This window comes from Aquarana catesbeiana, linkage group LG11 (assembly GCF_042186555.1).
Source record: "Aquarana catesbeiana isolate 2022-GZ linkage group LG11, ASM4218655v1, whole genome shotgun sequence".
In the NCBI taxonomy this organism is placed as follows: Eukaryota; Metazoa; Chordata; class Amphibia; order Anura; family Ranidae; genus Aquarana; species Aquarana catesbeiana.
Genome location: NC_133334.1, coordinates 253,069,647 through 253,093,037, shown reverse-complemented (window position 1 = coordinate 253,093,037; position 23,391 = coordinate 253,069,647). Strand labels below are relative to the sequence as shown.

Sequence of the window (23,391 nt, the reverse complement as noted above, 5' to 3'; positions counted from 1 at the left end):
GCCCAATTTGGACATTTTCACTTAGGGGTGTACTCACTTTTGTTGCCAGCGGTTTAGACATTAATGGCTGTGTGTTGAGTTATTTTGAGGGGGCAGTAAATTTACACTGTTATACAAGCTGTACACTCACTACTTTACATTGTAGCAAAGTGTCATTTCTTCAGTGTTGTCACATAAAAAGATATAATAAAATATTTACAAAAATGTGAGGGGTGTACTTACTATTGTGAGATACTGTGTGTGTGTGTATGTGTAATATATATATATATATATATATATATATATATATATAATAGAATAAAAAATTATTTTGGAATCTGATAAGGTGCACAGTACACTGCTATACATAATTCACCATTAATCAACAAAACATAATAAATTGTAAATAATATATGAAAAAGCAATAGTCCCATAATATTTAGAATTCATGCAGTAAGCCAAAAAAAAAATTGGTCACAGTGGAATATGAAAGATATGTGTAAAGTCAACTTCTCCAATCATGTCGTTCATACAAAATATAGATTTCAGTGCTTCCTGGTAATCACACAAAAGTGTATCTCACAGGATTACTTACCAGAGCCTAACACCTCTTTTCACATTGCTAGCGCGGCCGTGTTAGTGGTAAAGCATCGCTAGTTTTAGATGCGCTTTTCACCCCGCTAGCGGCTGAGGAAAGGGTTAAAAACGCCCCCGAAAGCACCGCTGCCGAAGTGCTTTGCAGGCGGTTTGACAGCGCTGCCCATTGATTTCAATGTATGGTGGTATATCTCCCGCACTGCCCCAAAAACGCTGCTTGCAGGACTTTTTTTTTGGTCCTGCAAGCGCACCGTCCCAGTGTGAAAGCACTCGAGCTTTCACACTGGGGAGGCTTGAGAGGCTCTAGAGGCTCTTTTCAGGCGCCAATTTTAGCGCTAAAATTCCTGAAAAGCGCCTTCAGTGTGAAAGGGGTCTAAGGCTTGATTCACACCAATACGTTTTTTGATGCTTTTTGCATTTTGCAGAAATGCAGGGAATTTTTTTAACATGGTTTCCTATGAAACACGTTCACATCAATGCATTTTTGTGCCTCTGTGTTTTTGGAAAGGGTGGGGGACTTTTTTCCCCGCAAAACGCAGCATTTTGCATGTAATAGACTTCAATGGACCCGCATCCAAAACACAAGTACCGCGTGTTTACTGCGATTTTCATTTCCTTTTTGTGTGTTTTTTTTTTTTAGCTGGACATTCACTGTATATAGCTGGTTGCCAAGCAGTGGGCCAGGAAACTGGCTGCCGCGTCCTTAACCACTTCAATACAGGGCATTTTCACCCCCTTCCTGCCCAGGCCAATTTTCAGTTTCCAGCGCTGTAACATTTTGAATGACAATTGCGCGGTCATGCAACACTGTACCCAAATGAAATTTTCATCATTTTTTCCCCCACAAATAGAGCTTTCTTTTGGTGGTATTTGATCACCTCTGTGGTTTTTATTTTTGCGCTATAAACAAAAGAAGAGTGACAAGTTTGAAAAAAAACAATATTTTTTACTTTTTGCTATAATAAATATCCCAATTTTTTCCCTCAGTTTAGGCTGAGATTCTTCTACATATTTTTGGTTAAAAAAAAAAAAAAAAAATCACAATAAGCGTATGTTGATTGGTTTGCGCAAACGTTATAGCGCCTACAAAATAGGGGATAGATTTATGGCACTTTTATTATTATTTTTTACTAGTAATGGCAGCGATCTGCGATTTTTATCATGACTGTGATATTGCGGCGGACATATCAAACACTTTTGACACTATTTTGGGACCACTGACATTTATACAGTGATCAGTGCTATAAATATGCACTGATTACTGTAGAAATGTCACTGGCAGGGAAGGAGTTAACACTAGGGGGTGATTAAGGGGTTAAATGTGTTACCTAGGGAGTGATTCTAACTGTGGGGGGAGGGGACTACCTTAGGGAGGAGACCGATCGGTGCTCCTATATACTAGGAACACATGATCTGTCTCCTCTCCTCTGACAGGACGTGGATCTGTGTGTTCCTGCTCTGTAACGAGCAATTGCGGGTGCCGGGCGGTCATCGTGGCCGCCGGGCACATGTATCGGTTCCTCAGTGACGTTGCTCGCTCGCCCCCCTATATCGCTGTGAAGTCGAGGAGGTCAAATGACACCCGCCCAGGATGGGAGATTCCATCTGCGGACATCATATGACAATGGGCAGGTAGGGAAGTGGTTAACAACCGAAAAAAAAATTGCCGTCAAAAATAAAAAAATGTGAAACCCCCCCCCCAAAATCCATACCAGACCCTTATCCAAGTTGTCTCCATGTTGATGGGGACAAGGGCCTCTTCCCAACAACTCTGGCCCGTAGTTGCGGGCAGGGGGCTTATCGGACTCCAGAACCCCCCTTGTTGAGGGCATGTGGCCTGGTATGGTTCAAGAGGGGGGAGCGCTTGCTCGTCCCCTCCCTTTCCTGACCTGCCGGGCTGCATGTTTGGATAAGGGCCTGGTATGGACCTGTGGGGGGGGGGCCCATGCCGTTTTTTTTTCATGATTTTTTTTTTTTTTTTGCTGGTGTCTTGCCGAGAAAGTTCCCCCGGCGGATAAGGACCCCCCTGTCCTGCGCAGGCACAGCGCTTGCGCAGTACGAAGGACTACGGAGACGTCGAAAATAGCCGAAGCTGAAAACCTTGAGTCAGCTGTACACGGCGCCTGCGCCCTGAGTCCAGGTTCAAGCCCCACCATCCAAGTGGACATAGAGGTAGAAGAAAAAAGTGCCGAGCGAAGCGAGGCCGTGCCCGAAGCGTGGCGAGCGGCCCTGTTACAGGCACCACGTACAGCTGATTACAGCTATTCAGCTGCGGCTATTTCCGGCGGCTCGTACTGCGCAAGCGCTGTGCCTGCGCAGTACAGGGGGGTCCTTATCCGCCGAAGGGAACTTTCTCGGCAGAACACCGTCAATTTTGTTTTCTAAATTCAGCTGTCTGACAGCTGGTGACTCATCGGTTTTTAGGGATGTGGCGGCCGGCATCCCGGTCTGCTCATTAGCAGCCAGCTAAACACAGTGAATGTACAACAAAAAAGTGCATGGTAAGCGCATGGACAGCAGGTGATCAGAGGGGGAGGCGCATGGACAACAGGTGTTCAGAGGGGGAGGAGCAAGGACAGCAGGTGTTCAGAGGGGGAGGAGCATGGACAGCAGGTGATCAGAGGGGGAAGCGCATAGACAGCAGGTGTTCAGAGGGGGAGGAGCAAGGACAGCAGGTGTTCAGAGGGGGAAGAGCATGGACAGTAGGTGTTCAGAGGGGGAGGAGCATGGACAGCAGGTGATCAGAGGGGGAAGCGCATAGACAGCAGGTGTTCAGAGGGGGAGGAGCAAGGACAGCAGGTGTTCAGAGGGGGAAGAGCATGGACAGCAGGTGTTCAGAGGGGGAGGAGCATGGACAGCAGGTGATCAGAGGGGGAAGCGCATAGACAGCAGGTGTTCAGAGGGGGAGGAGCAAGGACAGCAGGTGTTCAGAGGGGGAAGAGCATGGACAGTAGGTGTTCAGAGGGGGAGGCGCATGGACGGCAGGTGTTCAGAGAGGGAGGCGCATGGACGGCAGGTGTTCAGAGAGGGAGGCGCATGGACGGCAGGTGATCAGAGGGGGAGGCGCATGGGCGGCAGGTGTTCAGAGGGGGAAGAGCATGGACATTAGGTGTTCAGAGGGGGAGGAGCATGGACAGTAGGTGATCAGAGGGGGAGGCGCATGGACAGAAGGTGTTCAGAGGGGGAGGAGCATGGACAGCAGGTGATCAGAGGGGGAGGCACATGGACAGCAGGTGTTCAGAGGGGGAGGCACATGGACAGCAGGTGTTCAGAGGGGGAGGAGCAAGGACTGCAGGTGTTCAGAGGGGGAGGAGCAAGGACTGCAGGTGTTCAGAGGGGGAGGAGCATGGGCAGCAGGTGATCAGAGGGGGAGGCACATGGACAGCAGGTGTTCAGAGGGGGAGGAGCAAGGACAGCAGGTGTTCAGAGAGGGAGGAGCATGGACAGCAGGTGTTCAGAGGGGGAGGAGCAGTGACACATGTGTTCAGAGGGGGAGAAACAAGAACAGCAGGTGTTTAGAGGGGGAGGAGCAAGGACAGCAGGTGTTCAGAGGGGGAGGAGCAAGGACAGCAGGTGTTCAGAGGGGGAGGAGCAAGGACAGCAGGTGATCAGAGGGGGAAGCGCATAGACAGCAGGTGATCAGAGGGGGAGTAACAAAGACACTATTTGGGGGGATAAGCTATGACACCAGGTGTTCAGAGGGGAGGAGCAAGGACAGCAGGTGCTCAGAGAGAGGGATGGTGACAACAGGTGTTTAGTGGGGGAGAAGCAGGGACACTGAGTATTTGGGGGGAGCAGCAACACCAGGTATTAGGTGGGGGAGTGCTGGAGAGGTGAGATCAGGGTGGGCAGTATAATAAAATAATTCCAGGTTAATGCTGATTTGCCCTTGTCAGTCACAGCTAGTATAAATACCTGACGTGCACTTTGTATGAGTTTCCTGCCATCACCTACATAGTGTTGTGAAGTTCAGTTTGGGAAAAGGAGGGGCAAGCACTGAGAACCAATCAGATATGCTGCCTGCACATATGCTAATAGGAGCAGAGGGAGGAGTCTCATCGCTTTGCTGCTTCTTCACTGGGGCTGAGGCGGGGGTAACGGTAGCATGTGGGGGCGGACTTTGGTCTCCATGGTGATAAGGACTTATCCCCGAGGAGGAAGCCGCTGCTTCACAATTTGGGGGAGGGGGCGGAGACTGCTGTAAATGGTGGTCTCATGTGACCTCTCTGAATGGCGGAGCGTGCGCAGGATAGGGACGCGACATGCTGAGGGATATCCGAAGGTTTCCAATCATTATGTCCCCCGAGGCCCCTCCCAGCGCACAGGTGGACCGGAAGTACACCTCCTCCCTACATCTCCCGGCGGTCATGTGATAGAAGGGAGCGGTCACGTGGCGGGCGAGGAGCGGTTGGTCAGGTGAGGAAAGCCGAATGTAACCCCGACCCAAATTACTACCCCTCCCCCCCATCCAGTGTACCCCCTCCACAATACTCCCCCTTTAATTATCCTCACCCCTCCCCCATTAGTACTCCTCCTTTTAATTACCCCTCCCCCCAACTGTACCCTTTCTCCTATAATATCTCTCCTAATACCCCTCCTCCTCCCATTGTACCCATTCTAATCACATAATACCCCTTCTCCCCTCATAATACTCCTAATACCCCTCCTCCCCTAATAATACTCCTCATAGGGTTGCCACATCATCCTCCTAATACCCCTCCTTCCCTCATAATACCCCTCCTTCCCTCATAATACCCCTCCTTCCCTCATAATACTCATAATACCCCTCATAATACTCCCAATAGTCCTCCTCCCTTTATAATACTCATAATGCCCCTCCTCCCCTCACAATGCCCCTCCTCCCTTCTTAATACCCCTCCCTCCCTCCTAATACCCCTCCTTATATAATACCCCTCCTCCCATCATAATACTCATAATGCCCCTCCTTACCTCATAATGCCCCTCCTCCCCTCATAATACTCCTCCTAATACCCCTCCCACATATGTACCTCTTCTCCTCACATAATACCCCTCCCCCCTCACTGTACCCCTCATATAACTCCTCCCCTTGTAATACTCCTAATACCCCTCCTTCCCTCACAACACTCCTCCTCCCCCCATCATTGTACCCCTCCCATAATACCCCTCCCCCAATTGTACCTCTTCTCTCATAATACCCCTCCTCCCCTCATTGTACCCCTCATAATACTCCTCCTAATAACCGCCCCATAATGCCCTCCTCCCCTCATTGTATCCTTCATATAACTCCTCATATCCCTCCTCCCCTATAATACCCCTTTCTCCTTATCCCCCCCCTATGATATTCCTTGTAGACCCTTCCTCCCCCATATATCACCCTCATATTTCCTATCCTCCCCTCATAATAATGGACAGGGGGGGTATCCTGTCATCGTGGAGTATCTCCCCCTCCCCCAGTTGTGGGTCTGTGGCCCCTGGTCCAGTTTTCCTGATGTTGAAGGAATGTGTGTCAGAGTTTCTCTAGAAGGGGAAGAGGTGACTCCTGTAGTGTCGGCTCAGCAGCTTTCAGTCCGGAAGGGGCTATTGTGTGCTTTGGTCATGTGACCCTGCCCAGTCATGTGACTGTCTCTCTCTCTCTCTCTCTCTAAGCTCAGCACACACACGGATGGTGTCTCCCTCTTCCCGAGTACAATGTCCCTGGGGAATGTGGCCATCAATGACGACTACTCGTGGGACGCCGGGGAGCGGGCTCGCCTCCTGCAGAGCCCCATCCTCCCGGAGACCCGACGACTGGCCGGAGGGACGTCTGCCGTCGGAGCCGTCTTCATTGTGGTGAACGCCGCCCTGGGAGCCGGTCTGCTGAATTTCCCAGCTGCCTTCAGCGCAGCAGGAGGAGTTACGGCTGGTATCGTGCTGCAGCTGGTAAGTGCGCTCCACCACAGGATCTCCCCTCCCCGTGCCGTGTCACATCATTATCTGTTTGCACCCCATAACATTACGCGTTGTGTCTATGTCCCCCCTGAAGGTGTTGTTGCTCTTCATCATCAGTGGTCTGGTGATCCTGGCACACTGCGCAGACGCCTGCAGCGAGCGGACGTACCAGGAGGTGGTACGTGGGATCTGCGGCCGGGTTACTGGTGTGCTGTGTGAGATCCTCATCGCTGTTTACACTTTCGGGACATGCATCGCCTTCTTCATCATTATTGGTGACCAACTCGACAAACGTGAGTCCCTTTTGCCAACATGGTGCTGGAGTGATAATGTGGTAGCAGTGTTTGTGTTTTGTACGTGGGTGGGCGTAGTCCTTTCCAGGGTGACAACATTGTTTCCTCCTAATGGAGCAGCTGCCAGTCAGTGGCCCCATCAGGGCTTCCTTCCTACGAGGACTGACTGCCATCCTGTACAGGAACCTCAGTCTAGAATGAGATCTGTGTTCTGTGCTCGACTGACTCTGCCCTGTCTCTGCTGTTTGTGTGCAGTTATCGGAGCCATGATGCACTCACTGGCAGGGAGCAGTGTGCCCTGGTATGCTGACAGGAAGTTCACAATCACCATCACAGGAATTTTATTCGTTCTGCCGCTGTCTCTGCCACGCGAGATCAGTGTACAAAAATATGCAAGGTGAGCCAGCCATGTCTGTATTTAGGGGGGGGGGGGTCATTATAATGTCATGGTGAGAACTCCTCATAATGGGCACAGCAGGTGTACAGACCCAGGAACTCCGTGTGGGGATGGTGGGAACCCCCTCATAATGGGCACAGCAGGTGTACAGACCCAGGAACTCAGCGCAGGGATGGTGTGAACTCCTCATAATGGGCACAGTAGGTATACAGACCCAGGAACTCAGTGTGGGGATGGTGGGAACCCCCCTCATAATGGGCACAGCAGGTGTACAGACCCGGGAACTGTGTGGGGAGGGTGGGAACCCCCTCATAATGGGCACAGCAAGTGTACAGCCCAGGAACTCAGCATAGGGATGGTGGGAACCCCCTCATGGGCACAGCAAGTGTACAGACTAAGGAACTCAGCGTAGGGATGGTGGAACCCTCTCATAATGGGCACAGCAGGTGTACAGACCCAGGAATTCAGCGTAGGGATGGTGGGAACTCCCTCATAATGGGCACAGCAAGTATACAGACCCAGGAACTCAGTGTAGGGATGGTGGGAACCCCCTCATAATGGGCACAGCAAGTGTACAGACCCGGGAACTCCCTCATAATGGGCACAGCAGGTGTACAGACCCAGGAACTCAGCACAGGAATGGTGGGAACTCCTCATGGTAGGCACATGAGGTGTGCAGACCTGGGAACTCAGCGCAGGGATGGTGGGTACCCCTCATAGGCACAGGAGGACATGGTAAAGCAGTTAATTAAATTGGCACACAGTGATCAGCTGTCCCTGTGGGGGGTATTCTCTGTTTTCTGTCTTTTGTGTTGAGTTCCTGTTACATCTCTGACAGTCTCCTGTCTTTTACAGCTCACTCAGTGTTCTTGGGACATGTTATGTGACATTTATTGTAATCTTCCGCTGCGCCCAGCCACATGAGCAGATCCCGGCGTATATTCCATCCAGGTACTGCTCCCACATCCCCTCTTTCCTGTGCCCCCACGTCTCCTCTTCCGCCTGCCATCACATCTTTTCCCCTGTGTCTTGTCCTCCTTCTGCCTCCATGTTTCTTCTTCATGTCTTTTTCTCCCCCTGCCTTGGCTTTCCATTCCCCTGCCTTGGCTTCTCTTGCCCTGTGTCTTGTCCTCCCCCTGCCTGTGTGTCACTTTCCCTGTGTTTTGTCCTCCCGCTGCCTGTGTGTCACTTTCCCTGTGTCTTGTCCTCCCGCTGCCTGTGTGTCACTTTCCCTGTGTCTTGTCCTCCCGCTGCCTGTGTGTCACTTTCCCTGTGTCTTGTCCTCCCGCTGCCTCCGTGTCTCTTCCCTTTATGTCTTGTCCCCCCGCTGCCTCCGTGTCTCTTCCCTTTATGTCTTGTCCTCCCCGTCTCAGCTTTTCTTCTCCTCTGTCCTGTCCTCCCGATTCCTCCCATGATCTTCTCCTTCCCCTGCCTCGGCTTCTCTGCCCCGGTGCCTTGTCCTCCTCCTGCCTTCATGTCTCTTCCCCTGTGTATTGTTCTCGTCCTGCTTCGTCCTTTCTTCCCCTGTCTTGTCCCCCCCCCTACTTCGGTTTGTCTTCCCCTTGCCTCCACTTCTCTCCACTTTTGTCTTGTCCTCCCACTGCCTCCATGTTTCTTAACCTGTGTCTGGTCTTCCCGCTGTCTGCATGTCTTTTATGCTGACATTCTTCTTGTCTCTTCAGGGCCTCCTCCTGGATTGCAGTCTTCAATGCTGTCCCCACCATCTGCTTTGGATATCAGGTGTGCAGATATTATTTTCGTGTCTGTCCAGTAATTACCTGTGTGTACCCATCCTCACCTTCCTCCTGCTGTGTCCGCAGTGCCATGTCAGTAGCGTCCCCGTGTATGGCAGCATGCAGCAGCAGGACATTCGACGCTGGGGGATTATAGTGACCATCGCCATGTTTATTGCCTTGAGTGTCTATACGGGGACAGGTAAGCTGGGACATTCTTCATACTGTATATATAATGTGGGCCAGGTAGAGTTCTCCTAGGGTCTTATAGACTCCACATAACAGTAACTCTATAACCAATTACATTATTAGCTCTTATGTGAGGTAGGAGCCTAATGTTGGCCAGCAGAGTCCTCCTAGAGTCTTATAGGCTCTACATAACGGATACTCTGCAGCCAGTCACATTTTAGGTTCTTACTTTGTGAGGGAGGACAAATGGTCACAAACACAAATTCTCCTGCTCTTGGTTCAACAAGGATAAGCCATGTCTTGCTGCCCTCGAAAGACTGGGGTAGTCTGGTATTCTAGAACCACAAGAAAAAGAAAGAAAGGGCCCAACGACCTAGTGCATTATCCTAAAACCATAATTTTATTGTTAAAAAGTGGTAAGTATTATACTCACAAAATCATAATTGGGTTAAAGCTCATCACATGGTACAGCATCAAAATTCATCGCATGGTACAGCATCGTTCAGTCCATAGTGCATCCAAAGCTCGGGCAGGAAGTGAAGACCCAATAGGTAATGTTTCAAGGTTCAACCTCTTTCTCAGAGCCAATTTTTTTTTTTTTAAGATGTTTAACCTCAAAACGTGTTAGCCTATTGAACAATGCCGTATCATGCAATGAATTTTGATGCTGTACCATGTGATGAGCTTTAACTTAATTGTGATTTTGTGAGTATAATACCACTTTTTAACAATAAAGTTATGGTTTTAGGATAATGTACTGGGTCAGTGCGCCCTTTCTTTTTCTTGTTTGTGGGGGAGGAGCTTTTTTGGACTGTGAGTTCTTGTAGGGTCTTAGAGACTCCACATAACAGGAACTCTGTGACCAAACGCATTAACCTTTCTTCTTGTCTGTTCAGCAAATGAAGTTTTAATTAGTTTAATATCTGTGTGAAATAATAGCTTTGTCCAGCCATAGTGAAAATCTTCTGTGGTCTTTTTGTGTATTATGAGCTCCTTTGCCATATGATGTAACCATGTCTTGTCCCTTCATTGTCATGTCTTTAGGGGTGTGCGGGTACCTGCTGTTTGGCTCTGGTGTCGACCAGGATGTCCTCCTTTCCTTCCCATCTAATGACATTCCAGTGGCTGTGGCCCGTGCGTTCATCATCGTATGCGTGCTCACCTCCTACCCGATTCTTCACTACTGCGGCCGGTCAGTTCCATCTGCTGCTTTTAGCCATGTCATCTTCACTGGATCCCAATGTTCATGTACAACTTCCCCTTTCACAATTACTGTTTTTGTTGCCATTTAGAGGTAGTTGCCTGTACCCAGAGATTGTTCACACGGCAGGCAAACACTGTACTGACGGCTCCATGTAGGGATGGACTGACTGCCCTGTAAATAAAGGAAAGCTCCAGTAAAACAGCTGGGTACATAGTGGTGGTAAATATATAGATAAGTCATAGATTACACACACAGTGGGGGGATTAACAGTGTCACAGGCATAAAACCTGCACCAGTCTTCTAAACTGAGAAAACAGAGCAGCCCCTTTGTTAACAGTTTAAAGACATTCTGCTTGCTCTATTGCCCTCTCCCTGCCCCTGTCTGCTTTATTAATGTGGTGCATGCCACAGCCATAGACAAAGCGGCAACACGGTCCATGTTGATGAGGGAATCCCTCCTGCTGAGCCATTGTGTTCTGACGGGGAACACAGTGATTAATGCTAGCAGCTATAACATTGCATGTGAAATCCAACAGACTGGTTGTACCCAAGTTCATCAATCGTTCAAGTTGGGTACATCCAGCCTGCTCATACATGGTTCGAATCTCAGCCGGTTCCTGAACTATGGCAGTCTTAACAACAATTTCCAGCACAAGAAGCTTTATTCCCCCCCCACCCCCCCACCCCCATTTTGTCCAACCAGTCTGGGAATCTACCTCTGTATGTGCATCACTCTGCTGCTCCCTGGATCACCTTACTGGACAGAGGTGAGGATGCCGATTGACGTTCAGTGAGGGGAGAGGTTGCATTTGAACCAGGAAAAAAAAAAACAGTTTGCCATGCTGTGCTCAGATTGAGGATGTCACTGGGAACACACTGGCTGCGTTTTCCCAGGCAAGGGTTCAGATGAGTCATGAGAGCAGGATCCTGGAAGAAGGATGCTGGGATGGAGGCTAGACCTTCTGTAGATCAATACGGACCCTGAGACCATAAAAAGGTTTTGTTTGGCTCGATGGGTGAAGGGTTGTGTACTATTATGTGACCTGTTTTGATATTGGCATTTTCTGTTCGCAGGGCAGTGTTGGAGGGCCTCTGGCTGAGATTTACTGCTCAGGAAGCAGGGGAAGAGCCACGGCGAGAACGGCGCCGACGAATCCTGCAGACACTAATCTGGTTTGTGCTGACGTTGCTGCTGGCACTCTTCATCCCAGATATAGGCAGAGTCATCTCCCTGGTCGGAGGACTGGCAGCCTGCTTCATTTTTGTATTTCCAGGTTAGATGTACATTGTGGGACTGGTTGGGGGGGGCCGCACATACTCTGTTGCAGGGTGTTGTGAAGAGGGGGGTAACTCATAGCAACATCATTCATGTTTTGTCTGCTGTGACTCCATCATAGATGGAACGTGTGGTAGATTTGTAATTTAATGTGTGTGCATACATTGCATCTGTTAGCATACTAAAAATAAAAATGTAACCATTGCCAGTGTTTACTTGTTGCTAGTTTATCAAATTTTGTCTCCATTTCATCCTCCCACAAAGATGTATCAGATGCTGCATAATAAAGAGAAAGAGGAGCAACCACCTTGAGTATTAAATCAGGTTGACCTGTAAAGGATAAACTCAATATTGCACTCACAGAAGTACTAGAGGAGTGGTGCATGCATAAATCAGGGAGATGACCTTTATCCCTCTATGGTCAGTGACAGGGATGTGTGTGCAGAAAACTTTCCAACCACAGTCGCCACATTAAAGAAGGAGCTGCTGAGAAGAGTAACGTCTTTACAGCTACCTTCCAGCAATAGAATCTTTTTTTTTTTTTTTTTTTTCTGGGTGTCAGGGGTTGCTCCATAACACACTTCGGACTCCTTCCACTTTGTTAAGATTTTGCCTATCAGACTAAAAGAGGGGAGCCCCTGACTACCAAAAGTAGATTCTACCTCTGATATAGAGATGCGCAGAAGCTGATTCTTTACTCCTTGCAGTGGCTCCTTGGTCTTTAGTATGCAGTTTGGAAGATCTGTACAATTTCCCCCCCCCCCATGTCCTGTGTTATGCCTCTGTTGTGAATTGGGTTGAATCAGGTGGATTTCCTAATTCTGATGAAAATCTTTTGTCTTTTGAGCAGGTCTGTGTCTCATCAATCTGAAACTTTCTGAGATTCAGGAGCAAAAGAGCAAAAGGTAAGGATGAATTTTTCATACAATATCCGATCAGTTATCAGTAATTAACAGTACAGGGTGTGAGATGGATGGTGGGGCAGTGTGAGGGTGTGTCTATGGGGGTACAGTATGCTTCACAGGGTGGGTGCAAGGGAGAGTGTGTGTGTGCGCGCGCGTTTGCGCTCTTTACAGGAAGTGTGAAAGGGACAGGGTTTGGGGCACAGGCTGGGTGCCAGGTACTATGTGTGCTCCACAGGGTGGGTGCCAGGGACAGTGTTTGGGGCACAAGCTTGGTGTCAGTGACTGTGTGTGCGCACGCGCCACAGGATGAGTGCCAGGGATGATGCTTTTGTGTTCCACAGGGTAGGTGTGAGGGGCCATGTTTGGGGCACAGGCTGAGTGTCAGGGACTGTGGGCGTGCACTCCACAGGATGAGTTTCAGGGATGATGGTTGTGTGCTCCACAGAGTGGGTGTCAGGGACAGTGTTTGGGGCACAGGCTTGGTATCAGTGACTGTGTGCTCCACAGGGTGGGTGTCAGGAATTAAGTGTGTGTGCTCCACAGGGTGGGTGCTAGGGATGATGGTTTTGTGCCCCACCGGGTGGGTGTCAGGGACAGTGTTTGGGGCACAGGCTTGGTGTCAGGGACTGTGTGTGTGCTCCACAGGGTGGGTGCCAGGGATGGGGCGTGTGTGTGTGTGTGTGCGTGTGTGTTTTTTTTTTTTTTTCACAGGGTGAGTGCCAGGGATAGTATTAAGGGCACAGACTGCGTAACATGTTACTGTGTATAGAGTGCTGGCTGGGTGCTGCCAGGGACAGTGTTTGGGGTACAGACTGCGTGTCAGGGTAGTGTGTATAGAGCACAGGCTGGGTGCTGCCAGGGACAGTGTTTGGGGTACAGACTGCGTGTCAGGGTAGTGTGTATAGAGCACAGGCTGGGTGCTGCCAGGGACAGTTGTGTGTGGCTACCCAGTGGTTTACAGGGCGTAGTGAGTGTGGGAAGGAAGCGGATGGCTACCAGGGACAGTGTGTGTGTGTGTGTGTGTGTGTGTGTGTGTGTGTGTGTGTGTGTGTGTGTGTGTGTGTGTGTGTGTGTGTGTGTGTGTGTGTGTGTGTGTGTGTGTGTGTGTGTGTGTGGCCCAGTTTGGGTACCAGGGAGTATTGTGTGTTTGGGGCACAGACTGGTTGACAGGCGGACAGTATGAAGAAGGGGGTAAGTTTTGCTTTGAGGTGTTCTCTGCATCCAGTAGTGGGTTCTTGATATGTACTGGGTCACAGCACTGTATGTAGGTAGTCTCATAGACAAGGACTGTTTCGGCTAACTGTGTCCCTTTACTCTTTTAGCTGGTGGGCCATGATCTCTTATGGTGTTGCCATGGTAACACTTGGAGCCTTCATCTTTGGACAAACCACTACAAAGGCCATCTTTGTGGACCTGATGGGCTGAAATCTGCAAGAAACTACTTGAATATCACATTCCTTATCACTGCTCATGTACTGCAGATCATCGAATCCTCCGTCATTCCCTCTCGCTGCTCGTATCCTCCTTCAATACATAGCCAGTGCCCATCTCCAATGCTTTAGTTTCCAATCCAATACTGTGCGCACATTGGAAGCTCTACATCCAGTAAGAACTGAACAGTAAGCGGAGAGGGAGGTGTGGTCACAGGCAGTATGTGCCGTACAATAAATCCTCTCCATGCTGAAAAACAAAAATTCACCCATATCCAGGACATAGAGAACTAGGGGCACTGTCATTAATCTGTAGGTCATCGAGGGCAGCCATTACCCTGAAACATGAGTCACTCGTCATCCAAGACTTAAAGATCAAAGAGCACTACATGGTTATTTAATTTGTATATCGCCAAGGTTAGCCTTTGCCATGGAATGTGGTTCACCCTCATCTGGGCCATAGAGATCTAAGGGCACTGCTCCTTCATTAAGTTGTAGATCACTGAGATCCACCACTGCCCTGGAACATGGCGGCCTTAGAGCCTCACCTGCAGGGAGATCCACTGAATGAAGACCCCTGTGGAGTGCGACCGTGCACGAGATTTAGGCTTCCATTGTTTCATATTTTTTTTAATGCAACTCTAACTGAATAGAATTAGTATTTTTTTTATTATTATTGGCACTGTATGATATTGCACAGTTTTAATTTATTTTTTTAATTGTTTATGCTGCTTTTTTTTTTTTTTTTTTTTAATTTCTTATTTGTCTTTAGATCTCAAGTCTTTAGTATATGTATTTTTTTTTTCCCGGTGGTGGGCAAATATGCAGGATCCAATGGGAAATAAGTTTGCCAATATGGAGGGTGAAGACCTATCATTCATAGAAGTGACTCGATGAATTTCTTTCCAGGAACAGTCACTGTCTTCTGTTAGTTCTCCTGCCCTACTTTTTGAAGTCTATTTCTAAAAGTTTACTAAGCATTGTGAATGCTGCAGTTTGCACAGGACTTTTGGGTTTCCATTGGCCGATGTAGGAGAACTACGATGATTGTATGACTTCTTCAGATCACCATTTGCCTGCTTTAGAGAATATGGAGTATGCTGCCCCTAAGCACCTTCATGAAAAATTGGGCTCTAAACACCAGCAGGGGCCTATCCTATGACCCACAACTGCACAAATCTAAGGAAGACGACCAGCTGACTCCTAGAAAAAAAAAAAAAATATTTAACACTGGTAACTTTATTCATGTGGACATCCAGCTGGGCCCTCTACTGACACCTTTTCCTAACAACGCTGAGCTTAATCATAGCAGACTCTTTGTTCTTTTTTTTTCTGGATGAAAAAAATTGCCAGTGTTTGATTTTCTTGGAGTGCAGCCTGTCTTACAACTGGGATGGGCAGGCTGTAACTACAACAGGGGCCCTTTGTACGGCATTGTAGAGTCCCACACTGTCACCATCTCATGTCACCTTATAGACTGCATTCTCCTAAATGATTGGCATCATGTGCGTCCAAGATCATATTTCACCCGTGCAGGGTACAAAAACTTAATGGTATGATGTGCAGAAGGGAATATTGTGGACAGTTGCAACGTTTACACGCACTGGCTGATCTCAGTCATGTGACATGCTGCTTTATTTCACCTCTTAAGCTCGGTGCCATGACATTGGTGCAGAGGATGCTAGGAGTTTAGAACGAGGAAGATAAGTATTTGTTAGTTTTATTGATTATTTTTACCTCATATATATTTTTTTTTTTAATGCACAACAGCCCCCAGGATGGCGAATGGTTCTTAGCAGAGACTGCGCTCACTGAGGAGAATGGGTGCTATTATAAAATGTGTGCTTCGGTTTTCATATATCTGTGCAATGTCTTTTCCACAAATAAAGGGAATATAAATGTCTCTGTATAACATAAAGAATGGAGTTCTTCTACTCTTTTCATAAAAGCTGGAATCTGAGGCCTCTCAGTTCTGTCTTGTGTTCTGGAATAATCAATGGCCAGAAGTTTGCTGCGTCCTGCTTCAGTGGGCGATATATGTCTCATACAAGAGAGAAACTTTGTTTTATATGGATCAAATGACACCTGCACTACAACTACCATTCCACACACAATGGTCCCTTCTCTTTCTGTCTACACACAGTAGTCCCTCCATATTCCTCTGACACGGGGTCCCTGCTCTTCCAGCCTACATACAAGGATCCTTCCATATTCTGCACATGGTCCCCTCTCTTCCAGCTTACACACTGATCCCTCCATATTCCTCGGACACAAGGTCGCCTCTCTTCCAGACTACGCACAGTGATCCCTCCATATTCTTCTGACATTGGGTCTCCTCTTTTCCAGTCTACACACAGCGACCCTTCTATATTCCACTGACACAGGTCCCTTCTCTTTTGGTCTCCACACCGTAATCCCTCCATATTCCTCTGACAAGGGGCCCCTCTCTTCCAGCCTACATACAATGATCCTTCCATATTCTGACACATGGTCCCCTCTCTTCCAGACTATGCACAGTGATCCCTCCATATTCTTCTGACACGGGATCCCCTCTTTTCCATGCTACACACAGCAGACCCTTCTATATTCCTCTTCACACCTGAGTGTATCGTTTTCAGGCAGAAAGTCGCACAATTTTTTGCCATGATTTTGTACAGGTCAAAAGGTCAATGTAAAAAGCAGAAAAACAACTGTAATCTGCCTAAAAGGAAGCTCATGTACTTTTTTGAGCTTTAGGCGTTTTGCATCAGGCAACAGAACACTCAGATGTGAACAGTGGCTATTCAAATGAATAGGATTTTGCTTGCATTATGAAACTTTTGAGATGATCGTTTTACGAGCTGAAAATGCTCAGGTGTGAATGGGCCCTTAGTCTACAAACAGCGACCCTTCCATATTCTAATGACACGGGGTCCCCTCGCTTTTAGTCTATGCAGAGTGATCTCTCCATATTCTTCTGAGACAGGGTCGCCTCTCTTCACGGCTACATACAGTGACCTTTCCATATTCCTCTGACAGGAGGTCCCCTCTTTTCTAGTCTACACACCACAATCCCTCTCTTTATATTCCTCTGACATGGGATCCCCTCTCTTCCATCCTACACACAGTGACCCTTCCATATTCCTCTGACAGACGCCCCCTCTATTTCTGTCTACACACCACAATCCCTCCCTTCATATTCCTCTGACTTGGGGTCCACTCACGTATAAATAAAGTTTATTGAAACCTGCCAGTTAACCTTATTTTGAGTCGGTGAGGTTGCTGGCTCCAAAATCTTTCAGTTTAGACTCAGAAATAGAAGTGTGTCTGATATCAGATTGGTCTCCAACTACATCACTGCCAGCCTGAAACCAATATTTTTTTTTAATATACCTCAATCAGCCATAACATTCTGACCACCCGCCATAACCAGTCGTGGCATGGATGTCAATAGACCTCTGAAGGTATGCTGTGGTATCTGGCTCAAAGCTATCAGTAGCAAATCCTTTAAAGGAGTTGTAAAGTCTCCCCCCAGAGCCCCCCTTTTACTTACCTGAACCCGATCTTTCCAGTGATGAGAACGAGTCCAGCAGCTGTCTGGTCCTTGGATAGATTGATATCGGTGGGAGCCATTGGCTCCCGCTGCTGTCAATCACATCCAGTGATGTGGGGGCGGCGCTGAGTCCTGCTGTCTGTGTCAATGGACGCAGCAGGACTCGGGAGCATGCCTGCAAGAGTGCCCCCATGGAATGCGGCTCTCCGTGGGGGCACTCGATGTGGAGGTGGAGCCAGGAGCACCGCCGGAGGACCCCAGAAAAGGAGGATCGAGGCTGCAGAACCCTTGCACAGAAGAGGTAAGTATAACATGTTTGTTATTTAAAAAAATGAACCTTTACAATCACTTTAAGTCTCGTAAGTTGCGAGGAGGGGCCTCCATGGATTGGACTTGTTTTTCTAGTGCAGGGGTAGGCAACCCCCGGCACACAAAGCCTCTTTTGCCGACACTCAACTCCCTCCCCATCAACAGAGCAGCGCATGGAAGTGTCAGTAAAACACTAATGAATTCCAATTTCAGAATTCCCCATGCCGCACCTGCACTGAGGGGGAGGCACTGCGCCCCCAAACATTGTAAAAGATGGGAAACATTGTTTGGTTCTCTAACTTTGCTGTAGCTGCGATCGTCAACTTTTGTGATGGGGAAGAGATTTGATGCAGTTTTGCTGGGGGGGGCGGTCCCTGTTTCCAGGAGGAGGACTGTCATTGGCCACTGCTAAAGCCAGTCACAGTCCTGCTAGCCCCGACCCCCATCTGGAGGAAGATGACTCGCTTGGTTGCCACTACCAATCTCAGAAAGAAGGGATTTCACTGTGATTGAGAAAACCGCAATCAGGTGACAGTTTGTGGAATTACTGTTGAGCTTCTGGGAACTTTGCGTCCCTTTAAGCCACAGCCTGTATTCAGCGCAATTAAAATCACACCCAACTTTTCCTGTGGCGCAGAGCCCTGCACTATTTCTCAGCTGCAGGAGCCCAACTTATGATCCTGCACACAGGCCCACTGCTTTCAGAAAATACCCCTGACCTGAGCTCATCATTGCGTATCCATTCCATATGCTTGTATGTGACATCACATACAAGCACATGGGCTGGATGCGAGAGGTGGATCAGCAGGATGAGTGTGCCAGGACAGGTAGATGTGTCTCATCTCTGCTTCCTTTAACCACTTTGCATATCACGCATATCGTAGATGAGAAGAGGGTACAGCAGTGGAGCAGATGAGCAGGAGGGGTTCAGAGGTGTAACAGAAGAGCAGGAGGGTACAGCGGTGGGACAAATGTCCAGGGAGGTACAGTGGTGGAAGAGATAAGAAGGGGGTTCAGCAGTGGGACAGAAGAGCAGGGGGTTTAGTGTTGGGGCAGAATAGCAGAGGGGGTAGAGCAGTGGGGCAGATGTGAAAGGGGGTGTATTGGTGGGGGCAGATGAGTAGGGGGTTACAGAGGTGAGACAGATGTGCAGGAGGTACATTGGTGGGGCAGATGAGAAAGCGGGTTACAGTGGTGCGGCACATGAGCAGATGGGTTCAGTGTTAGGACAGATGAGAAGGTGAATCAGTAGTGAAACAGAAGAGCACAGGGATACGGCGGTGGAGCAAATGTGCAGGGCGGTACGGTGGTGGGGCAGATGAGCAGGGGGGTTACAGTGGTGGAACAGAAGAGCAAGGGGGTACAGTGATGGGGCAGATGTGCAGGAGGTACAGCAGTGGTGGGGGGGATAAGAAGGGGGTTCAGCGGTAGGACAGAAAAGCAGGGGGTTACAGTGGTGGGACAGATGAGCAGGGGGGTTCAGTGTTGGGCAAGATGAGAAGGGGGGGGCTCAGTGTTGGGGCAGAGGAGAAAGGAGGTACATTGGTGGGACAGATGAGCAGGGGGTTACAGCGGTGGGGCAGAATAGCAGAGGAGTGCAGAGGAGAAAGGAGGTACATTGGTGGAACACATGAGCAGGGGGTTACAGTGTTGGGGCAGAAGAGCAGGGGGAACAGAGGTGAGACAGATGTGCAGGAGGTGCAGTCGTGGAGTAGATGAGAAAGGGTTACAGTGGTGGGGCAGATGAGCAGATAAGTTCAGTGTTAGGACAGATGAGAAGATAGTTCAGTGGTGAGGCAGATGAGAAAAGGAGAACATTGGTGGGGCAGATGAGCAGGGGGTTACAGTGGTGGGACATAAGAGCAGGGGTTTACCGAGGTGGGGCAGATGTGCAGGGGGTTACAGTGGTTGGGCAGATGAGAAAGGGGGTACATTGGTGGGGCAGATGAGAAAGGGGAAACATTGGTGGGGCAGATGAGCAGGGGGTTACAGTGGTGGGGCAGATGTGCAGGGTAGTACAGTGGTGGGGCAGATGTGCAGGGTAGTACAGTGGTGGGGCAGATGTGCAGGGGAGTACAGTGGTAGGACAGATGTGCAGGGTAGAACAGTGGTGGGGCAGATGTGCAGGGGAGTACATCATGCAGATGCTTCGATACTAAAACCAATACCTTCAAGTGTGCGATATGTAAGTTCAAAATCGCATGATGCACCCCATTGCCAGCAATGGATCTGTTCAAATCGTTGCTACTCAAGTTGCAGCGACTTTGAAAAGGGTTCCTGCAGTACTTTTCTGGGATTTAATGTTGACCTGCATTGACTTCTGTTAAATGAAGTTGCAATGAAATCTAAGGTCCAAATTGCACTGAAGTAGTGCGATTTCAACGCCGCACTAGTGTGAACCAGAGCTATCAAAAGGAGAAGTAGGTATCAGTAATTGGTATCAATACTCATACTCGGTCTTAAAAAACTGGTATCAGTGCATCCCTACTCGATCGGATTGAGATCTGGAGAACTTGGAAGCCAAGTCAACACTCATGTTCCTAACACACCACTTGGTCAGCCACAATGTTTAGGTAGGCGGTACATGTCAAAGTAACATCCACATAAATGGCAGGACACAAGGTTTCCCCAGCAGAACATTGCCCAAAAGGCTCATACTGCCTCTGCCGGCTTGTCTTCTTCTTCACATACTCCATTCTGGTCAGCATGGACACCTTGACTGGTCTACGACTACACAGCCCCATATGCAGCAGACTGTGATGCCCTGTGTGTTCTGACACCTTTCTGTCGAAACCAGCATTACATTTTTTAACAATTTGAGCTCCTGTAGCTCTTCTATTTGATCGGACTAAATGAACCAGCCTTCACTCCCCACATACATCAACTAGCCTTTGCTGCCCATAACCCTGTTGCTGGTTCACTGGTTCTCCTTCCTTGGACCACTTTTGGAACATCCCACAAGAGCTGCCGTTTTGGAGCTGCTCTGACGCAGTCTTTAACCCATTACAAGATGGTCCTTGTCAAAGTCGATTAAATCCTTATGCTTGCCAATATTTCTGCTTTAACTGATCATCTTCAGGGACAACATGTTCACTTGCTGCCTAATATAGCCCACTGTCTTTCAGATGCCATTGTGAAGAGATCATCAATGTTATTAACCACTTCAGCCCCAGAAGGATTTGCCCCCTTCCTGACCAGGCCATTTTTTTGCGATATGGCACTGCGTCGCTTTAACTGACAATTGCTTGGTCGTGCGATGTTGCACCCAAACAAAATTTATGTCCCTTTTTTCCCCCACAAATAAGAGTTTGCTTTTGGTGGTATTTGATCACCTCTGCAGTTTTTATTTTTTGCGCTATAAACAAAAACAGCGACAATTTTGCAAAAAACACTATATTTTGTAGTTTTTGCTATAATAAATATCCCAATTTAAAAAAACAAATACAAATTTTTTCCTCAGTTTAGGCCGATATGTATTATACATATTTTTGGTAAAAAAAATCTCAATAAGTGTATATTGATTGGTTTGCGCAAAAGTTATAGCGTCTACAAAATAAGGGATAGATTTATGTCATTTTTATTATTATTTTTTTTTTTTTTCCTAGTAATGGCGCCGATTTTTATCAGGACTGCGACATTGTGGCGGACAGATCGGGCGCTTTTGGCCCTATTTTGGGAACACCGACATTTATACACCAGCAGGGAAGGGGTTAACACTAGGGGACGATCAAGGGGTTAACTGTGTTCCCTGGGTGTGTTCTAACTGTAGGGGGGGTGGGACTGACTAGTGGGAGGAGAGAGATTGGTGTTCCTACTTAGTAGGAACACACAATGTCTCTCTCCTCTCCCCTGAAAGAACCGGGATCTGTGTGTTTACACACACAGATCCCGGTTCTCGCTCTGTCACGAGCGATCACAGGTACCCGGCGGTCATCGCGCCCGCCTGGCATGCGCATCTGCTCCAAGGACAGGCGGCGGGTGCGTGCATGCCTGCTGTGACATCTTAAAGGAGCAACGTACAGCTATGGCGATTTGCTCAGCCGAGCCAACCTGCCGCAGTGTAACTGCGGCGGCTGGTCGGCTGATGGTTAGCTTTACCTGTCAGTGGTGAGAATGTTATGGCTGATTGGTGTACTTTTTCCTATATAAAGGAAAAAGACCTGTTTCATTATTTTCTTTCTGTTAAAATAAAAATGCCAGGAAAGTATTAAAGCCCTTAAAATGACCCCTTTTTGAAAAGCAGACAATTCACGTTTTTTGGTAATGAAGATGTGTTGTTATTGAGGGGGGATTAAATCATAAAGCTTGGTGTATTGGATCCAGCGCACACAGATCATACACAGAGGGAGCTGGAAAGGTTAATATACAGAGACAGGATGGAGCTGAGAAATACGAAAGAGGAGGAGGCAGTGAAAAGGTTAATAAAATGTTCCCACCTTCAAACCCCCTCCTCCACCGAACCTGCGGTGGATCCAGAACTCATTCATTCATTCATTAGCCTCTGTTGTAAGAGAAAGGGGCGGGGGTCTCTTGAATGCCTTACACTGTTAACGTTTGTGATTGGTGATCACATAGAGGCGCTGAAACTGGCACAGCCGATAACAGCCACACCGGCCTGCAAGGGTGATTTCTGTTTATAAACAGCACTGCAGAAATAGGCAGCACAGGGGTTGATTTACTAAAAGGCTTCATGTACACGTGACGTTTTTACAACCTCTCCTGAACGATTTAACTTGACAGATATTAACCCACATTTAAAACGTCCATTTTGCCGTGTTTATATGCCGCGTTTGCGTTTAGAAGCGTTTGAAAAAAAAAAAATTTTTTTTTTTTTTTCAAAATAGCCGAAAAATGCCTGTAAACGAAACACGGCTAAATGCGAGTTACCGCGTTTAGAAGCGTTTGGCGCTTGAAATGCCTCTAAACTCAGCATCTGAACTTATTTTTTTGCTTTTCAAAAAAGGCCTCTAAACTAAACTGTCTAAAAACGACATTAAAAGAACCTGTGTACGTGTACACATAAGATAACATTGGATGAGTTCAGGGGCAGCTGAAAAAAGCATCCAACTGCCTCTGAATGTCTGCTTACCAGCAGCAGTGTACATGAGGCCTTTCTGGAAAGTGCTAAATCTGGTGCAGCTCTGCATAGAAACCAATCAGCTTCCAGATCCCCCCCCCCCGACTGCTGAATGTAAAAAAAAAAGAAAATAGTGAAACGGCATGTAACCCCCCCCCCCCCAGGTCCATACCAGGTCTATTATGGATTCAGAGGGGACCTCCCCATGCCAAAATGAAAAATAAAAATGGTGTGGGGTCCGCCCCAAAACCCATGACAGATCCTTATCCGATTGCCCCCCCACCCCCCGAACCATACCAGGCTGCATGCCCTCAATATGGGGGGGGGCTCTGGCCGGTGGTTTTGAGGTCTGCGGGCGGGGGCTTTATGGGAATCTGGAAGCCCCCTTTAACAAGGGGGCCCCCAGATCCCAGCCCCCCCCCCCCCATGTGAAAGGGTATCAGGTCAGGCACTATAAGCCTTGCTAGCTGTACAGGCATAGATACAAATCAAATTGGATAGCCGCGGCGTGACGTCAGCACGTGTATCGTCAAGACTTCTTCAGTAGGGTTGACTGACGT

General features: G+C 48.3%; 1 protein-coding gene across 2 annotated transcripts; it reads left to right on the top strand.

Moving 5' to 3' along the window:
* Positions 1–4,661: 4,661 nt before the first annotated feature.
* Positions 4,662–15,834, top strand: SLC38A7 (solute carrier family 38 member 7). Of its 2 annotated transcripts, none has more exons than XM_073605638.1 (11): positions 4,662–4,992; positions 6,210–6,477; positions 6,581–6,779; positions 7,035–7,176; positions 8,032–8,127; positions 8,859–8,916; positions 8,997–9,111; positions 10,143–10,290; positions 11,377–11,576; positions 12,429–12,483; positions 13,806–15,834. In XM_073605638.1, exons 1-11 carry the CDS (start codon positions 4,781–4,783, stop codon positions 13,906–13,908), a joined length of 1,596 nt encoding a protein of 531 aa, XP_073461739.1. In that variant the 5' UTR covers positions 4,662–4,780; the 3' UTR covers positions 13,909–15,834. The 2 variants fall into 2 exon arrangements, with proteins under 2 accessions (XP_073461739.1, XP_073461740.1); XM_073605639.1 differs by having other exon boundaries at positions 4,878–4,992; positions 6,205–6,477.
* Positions 15,835–23,391: the final 7,557 nt, after the last annotated feature.